The 10,540-nt window shown below is 39.5% G+C and overlaps 1 protein-coding gene across 1 annotated transcript; it reads right to left on the reverse strand.

Moving 5' to 3' along the window:
* Positions 1–1,675: 1,675 nt before the first annotated feature.
* Positions 1,676–2,767, reverse strand: LOC115964957. The gene has a single exon (XM_031084175.1). It carries the CDS (start codon positions 2,765–2,767, stop codon positions 1,676–1,678), a length of 1,092 nt encoding a protein of 363 aa, XP_030940035.1.
* Between the last annotated feature and the right edge of the window lie 7,773 nt (positions 2,768–10,540).

Below are 10,540 nucleotides of genomic sequence, written 5' to 3' on the forward strand. Positions count from 1 at the left end.
TTTTGCACCTAGTTGTAATACGGCCCTCAGCCCGGCTAGTAGGGCCTCATACTCGGCTTCGTTGTTTGAGGCTTTAAATCCCAGTCTGAAGGAGTGTTCCAATCGTATTCAAAGCACCGTCCACAAATACCTTCCACGGGCGAACCTCTGCATTACAGATCATCTTGTCGTCATTCTTAGGCGTGAATTCTGCAATGAAATCTGCCAGAACTTGTCCCTTCACCAAGCTTCTTGGTCGGTACCTTATGTCAAACGACCCCAACCGGGTCCCCCATTTGGCAATTTGGCCTGTGAAGTCTGATCTCTTTAACAGTGACTGTAGTGGATACTTGGTGAGGACAAACACCATATGAGCCTGAAAGTAGTGTGGCAACTTTCTAGTGGCATGCACCAGGGCCAAAACCAACTTCTCCAGGGGCAAGTACCTCGTCTCGGCATCAACTAAGGTCTTGCTCACGTAATAGACTGGCATCTGTACTCCTTGGTCCCTTAGTAACACAGCACTCACAGCATGGTCGGTGACTGAAAGGTACATAAACAAATCCTCCACGGGCTCTGGGGCCGTCAACCTTGGTGCCTTTGCCAAGTATTCCTTCAACTCCCGAAAAGTCTCATCACATCCCTCGTCCCAATGAAACCCCTTCCACTTCTTCAGGAGTTGGTAAAACGGCCGGCAGCGATCGGCAAACTTGGAGATGAATCTGTTTAGGGCGGCTAACATTCCAGTAAGTACTTGCACCTCCTTGGGATTGCTTGGTGGTGTGAGACGGTTTACAGCCTCGATTTGGTTGGGGTTAGCTTCTATTCTCCGTGTAGAAATCAGATAACCCAAGAACTTGCCAGCCCCTACGCCGAAAGTGCACTTCTCGGCATTCAGGTGCAGTTTATGCCGTCGTAATATTTCGAACACTCCTCGGAGGTCTTCGGTATGCTGTGACTCTTTTCTGCTTTTTACCACCATGTCGTCAATATATACTTCAACCGTGCACCCAATTTTCTCTCGGAACATTCTCGCCATCATTCGTTGGTATGTGGCTCCGGCATTCTTTAATCCAAAAGGCATGACCTCGTAGTGGTAGTTTGCACTCGGGGTTATGAATGCTGTTTTTTCTCGATCCTCGGGGGCCAAGGCAATCTGGTGATAACCCTGGAAAGCATCAAGGAAGCTCATCCTCGAGTGCCTATACGTGGCGTCCACTAGTTGGTCGATCTTGGGCATTGGGAATGGGTCTTTGGGACACGCCCTATTCAAATCTGTAAAGTCAACACAAACTCTCCATTTATCGTTCTTCTTCTTCACTACCACTGTATTTTCCAGCCATCTCGGGTAGAATATTTCTTTTATGGCTTCGGCCTCCTTCAGCCGCTGGACCTCTAGGTTTACTGCGTTGACATGTTCCTTTGACGCTTTTCTCGGCCTCTGCTTCTTCGGGGGAAAAGTTGGGTCTACGTTGAGTCTGTGTACAATAAACTCGGGATCTACGCTAGGCACTTCATACGGGTTCCAAGCAAAAATGTCTACGTTCTGCAAAAGGAACAACAACATTTCCACCTTTTCCCGGTCATTCATGCTTGTACCTATCAGGAAATGCCTGTCAGTATCTGGAAGAATTCTAACCTTCAATACCTCCTCGGCCACGTCAGCCCCTGTTTCCCCTCGGGGCTTCTATAATTGCTATGAAGTTTCTTTCTCGGTCTGCTCAGCTTGTCCGACCAACTCACTTTTCCACCTGATCGCGGCGACAAGACACTGCCTTGCCACTTGTTGGTTTCCCCTCACCTCGGCAACTTCATACTTAGTGGGAAATTTCACTTTCACGTGGAGGGTGGACGGTACAGCCTTCATTGTGTGAATCCACGGCCTCCTCAGGATCGCAGTATATGGCGAGAATGACCGGACTATTATGAAGGTAACAATAATTCCCTTACCTTCCATGTCCACCGGGAGAGAGATTTGTCCCTCGGGAATTACGACTCTCCCGTCAAATGAGACCAGCGGGGTATCATATTTCGCCAAATCCTGAGTCTTCAATCCGAACCCTTCGAAGAGGTCTGGGTACATGACATCAGCCCCACTTCCTTGGTCAATCATTACTCTCTTCACCAGGAACCCGCCTATCCGAGCCGTCACCACCAAAGCATCATCATGAGGTTGGACCGTCCCTTCCAAATCGTCTTCTCCGAACGAGATGGTCGGCCCTTCAACTCTCTTTTTCTTTTTGGACGAATCTCCTCCCGTGCAAGCCACCGTCAATACCCTCTTTGCTGTTACCGTTCCTCTTGATGTTGCGTGGATCACTTCGATTACCCCTTGCGGAGGCGGGAGGGAGTTCCTTTTCAGTTGGCCACCCTGGCCAGCTTCTTGGCTTGTGGAGTCCACTACAAACTCTTTCAGGTGCCCTGCCTTCACTAGCTGCCCGAGGTGATCTTTTAGAACCCGACACTGTTCGGTTGTATGTCCCTTGTCTCTATGGTAGGTGCAGTATAGGTTTTGGATTCTCCGAGATGGATCGCCCTTCATTTTGTTTGGCCACCTGAAGAATGACTCGTTTTTGATCTGATCTAAGATTTTGTGCACGGGCTCTTTGAACGCCAAATTAATTCCTTCAACTTGCACCTCTGGTTCCTGCAGTCTGAAGTCTTTTTTCGGTCTTGTCGGCGCAATGCCTTGCCGAGATCTCCGAAGGTACGGAGCCTTCCCCCTGCTCTGCAGTCGATCATCTTCCAGGCGCTTGTACTCCTCTATGCGTCTCATAAGTTGCCTCATATCCTCGGGAGGTCTTTTCGTCAATGACTCCCGTAACTCAGAGTCTTTGGGGAGCCCTATTCTGAAGGTGCTCGTCGCAATTTTCTCGTTTCCTCCACCAATCTTGTTGTAGAGTTCCCAGTATCGGCTGGCATAACTCCGTAGGGTTTTTCCGACCCTCATCTTCATGGAAAGTAGCGCATCGACCGGCTGCTGCACTCGGCTGCATGTCACGAATCTACTGCCGAATTCTTGAATCAGCTTGGCGAAGTTACGTATGGAGCCCTTCCGCAACCCATTAAAACATCTCAGGGTCGTTGACCCGAGACTAGAGGGGAACACCTTACACATCAATGCATCATTGTGGGCATGTAAAGACATCATATGAATGTAATGGCTAACATGCTCCACGGGGTCCGTCTTACCCTCGTAGGAATTGAATGGCGGTCGCGTAAATCTGCTCGGCATCGGGGCCCATTCAATCTCATCGAAAAACGGCGACCGGGCAGCCATTCGTAAGGCACGGCTCATGGCGTCCATAGCAGCATTGTGGGGCTGCCGTTCCTCCGGTGATTCTGACCCTCTTTAATCGTATCCATGCGATCGTGAACGTTCCCGCTGATGACGTGTCTCCCGGGAGTGCCAGCGTGACTCCTGGGAACGTGATCGGTTTTGGAATCATTGCGTTCTAGATCGGCTGGAGCCCTCTTCGACCCGATTTCTCCTTTGCCGGGGGTTATGATTCCTTTCTTGGCGCCGACCCCTTACTTCCAGCTCCAGATCCATTACCAATCTGCGTAGTCGCTCCAATTCTCGGTCTATATCATCATATTGTCTGTGCCCCAAGACGCTCGAAACAGTTTGGTGGGTCTGGGCCGACCTTTCTCCAAAGCCCCGACCTTTCCTCGCCTCTGGGGTGCTCTCTATCCTCCCGCCGTTTCTGCCGTCCCTCCCTCCACGTCGATCCCCGAGAAGATCCTATGGAACTGCTCGGTGTGCGCCCTCTTGAATGCTCCTTAGACATTTCTCTTGTTTGAGTCTCAGTCGAACTACAGCTTCGTAGGAGAGCCCCACGGTGGGCACCAATTGTACGAACCAGAGATGAGTCAGTTGGGCCTGAACTCACTTGGACTTACAATTTATTTGTAGTGGACTTAAGGATTTCCTACTTTGGATTGTTCTCGGCAGAGAGACTCAAAGTAACACTCAATCACTCTCTTTTCTTGCCTGTTTTCTCTCTATTTTTCTAAACCCTTTCTTCTCCCAAACTTCTGCTATTTATAGCTAAGGTTAGTGGGGAGAATGATTACAGCCATCGCTAGTGCAATAGAAGGTCCAATATTATCTGATTTAAGTGGGTGTTTAGGTGAGAGTGGGATGCAACATTTATAGTCTTGGAACTTGGTTCCAGCCTAATCGATTATACTCGGCAATGCAGTTTCCCGAGCATATCCTATTCTCCCGGACACGGTTCATATGCCTGTTCGGGGAAACTTGAGCCGAACACCTCTTAGAATTCAAGGCCCAAAACTCATTTTTACGTTAAGGCAGTTTCAAGAAGGGCCCAGGGCAACAAGGGTGTTCCGTTGGGCCTGGCCTAGGAGCTACATTGGTCTTGGGATCTCAGTGCCGTACAAGCATAATGTGTGCCTTTTGGTTTCTGGTCATAAAATTTTTTTAAAAACAAAAAGATTTTTTTTTTTTTGGTATTACACGTCACCAAGTGTGTAATTGATGCTGGCCTATGAAATTTGCGTTTATGATTGCATACCTTTGTTTAGCTTTGATGAGCTATTTTTCTGCACTTTGCTAGTTTGTGCTATGCAATGTGTAAGGTTGAATTTAATCAACCATCTTGTTAGCTTTATTCCGTGCCAAATTTGCTTATATTTTAGCAGTTAGTAACCCTGTATTTAGGTGGGATTTTTTTAAGGGTAGTGAGTGAGATAGTGTGATGAAATACTCAAGATTGTGCAAGAAAAATAGAGACTCGCGACTTGATCTCGCGGGTAACTTGTGGTTGCAAGCCGCCAGAAGATGCACACGTGCCAGACATGCTAGAAGTTGAAGCGTCATGCTAGCTGGAGCATTACAGGACAAAATAGGATAATTGACCGTTCAGTTATCTCGCGGCTGGATCTCGCGACTCAGTCCTGACTCTTCACATTCCATTTTCATCCCAATATAAATACCCCTTATACCCACGAAAGAAAGAGATCTTCCAGAGAGAATTTTGAGAGAGAAACCCTAGAGTTATACAAGATTGATTCATCCGCAATCTTCACATAAGAGACTCTTCAAATTCCTCTACTCTCTTCCTTTCTATTGTTAAATCCTTGAGAGGCCTTTTACCAAAACCTTTTCTCATCATATCCATTACTATGAGAGGGCTGTTTGGTGTTTTGGGAAGTAGTTAGGTAGGAATCAATTTAACATTGGTTGATGCTATGGTCAAGTAGCGGAATCCGAGAAGTTAGAAAAGAAATAGGTTCGGCGCAACCTCGTTGGAGTAAGAAGCTTGGAGGGCTTAGATACACTGGGTAGATTAGGCTTGGAGGGTCTATTGTTGTTCATGTATCCCAACTACATTTTCTAGTAGATTACTTACTGCTTGGAGGGTGGCGGAGAGGTTTTACGCTGAAGGCTTTGGTTTCCTCTTCGATAACACATCGTTGTGTTGTTCTTGTGTTTGCATCTCTCTTCTCTTAATCTTTGTCTTTTATTTTCTGCTGTGGATGTGATTTTAATTGGCTTAGATTGTTTACCAATTCTGTTTACAGCTTGTGTTCATTTTCCACACACTAGTTGTTTGTCATATAGCTTGAATTAGTTATTTTGTAATTGGGGGTTTAAATGTTCAAGGGTGTTTTATACACTATTTGAACTTTCACAGTGCTTAATTGTGTGAGTTGTTTATAATCTTTAAGCATATGCTCTTGATTTTGATGTCATATTCTTTTAATCATAGGGACTAGAATTTCTAGGAGAAAGACATAAATAATCATCTCACCACTGTTACTCACCAATTATGAACATCTGTGTGCAAATTATAAAAGCCATGCTTAGTAAGGTGTAGCACTTGCACAGCAAGATTAAACAAGGTGTTATTTTTTTTAAAAAAATATGTGTAACAAGGGTAATTCTTTTCTATCACCTATATGCCCATGCATGATATCTTTGATTGTGCTCAAAAGAATTTTTTTTAAAAAAAAAATCAAAAGAAAAAGAAAAAGCAAAAAGAATCAAAATGCTTTTATATGATCGCAAGCGTGTTTTCTAAGAGATGTGAGAGTTATATGATCTAAATCTTTAGGTGATAGTCACTTTCAAACTAATGTAATTGATGATGTAGAAAATTTGTTTGATTACTATTTATATATCACTCTTTCTATACTTTGTACACTTACTAGTTGCACACATTACACAAAAATCTTTGCTAAATTCTATACGTATGATTATGTGTTGACTAATCTAGCCATCTTTAATTGCATATGAATTGATGTGTAAATGCAAATTTTTGTTTTGGTTGGGAATTTGAAGAAAAATGTGTTTAGAATTTTAAAATCTTTGTTTTTTACTTCTTGATTGGTTTTGATATTTGCATTTAAAAGGCATCATGTTTTTAAAACTTTTTTGGATCATGTTCATCTGCATTAAGTCATAAAAACTGCTTTCAAGTTGTTTTTCTACATAAAATTTCCAGATTTTTAAGTTTTAAAAATTTTCACTGTTTCGACCGATCGAAGATCTCCCTTGACAAATCGAAATTGTTCAAGTTTTAAAGCAAAAACCCTCTGCCTAATTTGATCGATGTCTGATCAATGCTTGACCAATTGAAATGGGAAAATTTTCAGTTTTTAGATTCTTAACCAATCTGTCTTTTTCATGCATCATTTTGTGGTAGGATTCACATGCATTCTATTATTTTATTTATCCATCTTGCATATTTTAGTCATATCTTTCATTATTTTCATACACAACACGCATACACATTGCTTAATTGGGTACTCAACTTGATTTAAAAATTGATTGATTAATTTTTTGAGTTCTATACATTTTAGTAAATGCTATTTTTTCTTGATGTGTGAACGATATTGACAATTGGAAATATTTTTTGAGATATGATGGATAATACATGTGCAAATATTTTCTCTAAAACACATTGCATGCTGAATTTTTATACCATTGAGATCTATATTGTATAGTCTTAACTGATTGTGCCTGGAATGTTTACATGCATTTGCTTATGGGTCTAAACAAACAAACAAAAATATTTTGTTTTGGGTCACATAGTGTCAAGTTTGCATATATTGAAAGAGAGAATATTTGTATTCATGTGTATCCTCAACTTAGGTGTGCCTTTGTTTTCCCCACCTCCTAAATTTTCCCCAAAATTGTGTTTTTCCTATTCTTATTGGGGGAGAAAGCTATTTTTAAAATCTGTGCTCGTCATAGGGTGAGTTGCTTCTATTTTCTATAGAGCTAAATTCTTTTGTGTTCTCTTGGTTCTTTATTTTCTCTTATCTTCTGTTGTGCATGTTTACTATCTACCTTCTTATTGGGTTGTCTTTGTCAATACATGAAAAAAAGGGGGAGAAATAGATGAAATTTGGGAAATCCTATTTAAAATTTTTTAAACTATTTTTATTTAGGGGGAGATGAAATTGTTTTTGAAATGGGGAGAAAATAAAAGTTTTTTATTTATTTATTTTTATTTTTTATGTATCAGACTTAGGGGGAGAGTTATTTTACATGTTTGTTATTTGTTGTTATTGCATATTTGTTATTTGTTGTTTATCTATCGTTATTTCCACACATGCGTTGATGTGCTCTTGTGAGTGTTTCAGGAAAGACAGGTACACTTTGATCAAGATCTTCTGCCTCTTCTTGCAACTTTTAGGTTGGAAGTCTTAGATTAGGATTTGTGATGTATTTGGGCAATTTATTGTAATAGGGCTATTCTTGTATTTGAGCATTTCATTTTGTATATAAGTTTTGTTACAGATTGCCAAAGAGGGAGATTGTTAGGCTTTATAAGTTTAGAAAAATTGGCAAATTGTGAACACAAACTTGTCTAGGTATAGATCTCAGAGTCTATAGGATTTATTAGACATTGCTCAAGGTATTACAAGTTAGAACACAAAAACATACAAGTTGCGAAAAGAAGAATTCAAAACATGCTAGGTTCGATTGATCGAGACTATGGTTTGACCGATTGAGATGCGAATTTTTGCAGATTTTCATTTTGGCCTACTGCTCATTAAGCCCATTAATTAATTAGGGTTTCAGATCTATTTCACATAGTATTTAAAGAAAATCCTAAGGTACATTTTAAGAAGACTTTGGAGGTGCTCTTGTGAGATCTAAAAGGTATTTTGCCTTCCTCTTTCAAAGTTACTACCAGAATTCATTCTCATACCATTAAAACCTGTAGATCTGAAGTTGCTGTGACAGGATCATACATAATTGATGATTTAAACCTTCAAATGTGATCTTGAAGTCACAAATTGGAGAATTTACATTGCTAAACTTTTGAGTGAGATCTCAAAGTCATAAGCGTGGGAGCTTGTATACTGTAAATCCAAGAGAGAAGAATTCGTGGATTTAGAGCTTGCATGTGGTCATGTTAGCAAGTTACTATTGAAGGTAACAATAGATTTAGAGTTAAATTTTATTTTAAAAATTTCAATTCTCTATTAGTGGATTTGTTTACCTTGAGGATAGGTAGGTCATATCCTTCCTAGGTTTTTATCTTAAAACAGTTTGTTTCATTGGTTTTCCTAGGTGATCATAGCTGATAAAAGACTTTAGAGAGTTTTGGGTACAAAAACCCTAGATCTACAATTGGAGGCATAAGATGCATTCTTTTCTCTCTAAAAACCTCTAAAAAACCCTATTTAGGGTTAGCTTATAATTTCCTTTAAATATTGAAAAAAAAAAGGATCGCAATTTAGGGTTCAAATGGACAAGTTATGGGCTTTTTACAGGTTTGCTAATTTTTTGCTGAAATGTGACTTTCAATTGATTGAGAGGAATCAAACGGCAGTCGAAAGGAATCAAGAGCAATTGAATAGCAATTGAGATGACTAGATTGTATCTCACTTTTTTCACCTTGAACTTGAGTTAGTTTGTCTTGGACTTGAAAGTACACCATTCTGACTCATTGAAACTTAGTTTTTGTCATGATTTGCCAACAATACAAACTCAAAACCTAACAATATATATATATATATATATATATATATATATATATATAGCATCAAATATTAATTATGCAAAAGCTTTAAGAAAATTCTAAGTAATAGGTATTTCAATTTTAAATTCAATTTCATTTTGAAAAGACCCTATGGCCAAGCCTCGAAAAGGTTAGTTTGGGAGATAATAAAATTTCAGCATATTTTAGAATCTTTTGGTCTAAGAAAAGGTCATGCATGACTATCATCAGTGTGATGTTTGTATTTCAATTGATTAATTAGGATTTTTTTTTGTTTTTTTTTGTTTTTGTTTTTGTTTTTGTTTAATTGTAATATATTATTTGGAAAAAGGACATGTACTGGTGAAGCAAAATAATGTATTTCCTCCATTGGATTTATATACACACACCCATTTGAAAGGTTATACGTAAAGCATGTTTATTTAAGAAAAAATGATATGAGAAAACACATTGCATCAGATATATTACAACCCCATAAAACAGAGAATAAGAAAGGACAAAACATTGGTCAATTTTTTATTATTATTTTTAAATTGAGTTTATGAAGGTATGTTAAAGTATTTTCTAACACTTGCCATATCAAGAGTCATAAAGGAGTAATCTTTTTTCGTAAAGTATTGCAGCACTTCGGAAAAAGAAAGTTGTCTGTTGGCTATGATATTAACTTTTTGAATAATTGCACAACTAATGCTTGGAGAGAGAAACAAACACACACAAACACATGGAACAAGGAATGAAGTTCTAACACAAATGATGCTTGACAATTTTAACTATTATTAATTGATTTTAATTAGGAACTCCTTACAAATTTTATTTTTTATTTTTTCACTTGTAATCCACGAGATCATGTTTCCATGTACGAACCATTTCTTAATCCTACATGTAAAAATAAAAGATGTAGAGATACAAGGAGAGAGCAGGTGTAAGAGAAGATATGTGATTTGGGTTGATGACCTACGTCCACAATATAAAATCCTTAGTGACAAAATCCTTCTTATTCAAAACTGTTGTTTTACCGCGAACTCTAAGTAGGATATATATAGGAACATTAAATTAGGAGAATTCCTTGGTTGGACTAAACTCAAGGACAAATAATGATCTTTGGCTTTAACAAATCAAGGATATCAACTTATGCTAAATGTGATATGTATAACCTACCAAAATCCCCTCTCAAACTCAAGATAGAACCTAATGATTCCTTGAGATTGAAATCTAGTCTCATGAAGATGCCTTGAAGATGACCATGAGTGACTGGATTAATTGTAAAATAAGCTAGCCACAATGTAGAATAATTTGTACAAAATGCTAGAGATGGCAGCAAATAGTGATGATGATTGAATGCTAGAAGATGGCTACAAGGGCCTACAAAAGGGTGCACCAATGACCAAATAGTGGATGCTATGATCAGAGGATGGTTAAACTAGCGGCCTAAGGAATATTAGTAGAGGATAGCATTGTGAGGAAGCACATGAGTGAGTTGATAAATTTTGCATAAATTAAACCCAAAAAGAATGATTGATGGGTTAAGTTGTGTGACTTGGGTTCTTCAAATTGGAAAATAGACTTGAATATCGGAATCT

The sequence above is a fragment of the Quercus lobata genome, chromosome 10 (genome assembly GCF_001633185.2).
Source record: "Quercus lobata isolate SW786 chromosome 10, ValleyOak3.0 Primary Assembly, whole genome shotgun sequence".
Classification (NCBI taxonomy): domain Eukaryota; kingdom Viridiplantae; phylum Streptophyta; class Magnoliopsida; order Fagales; family Fagaceae; genus Quercus; species Quercus lobata.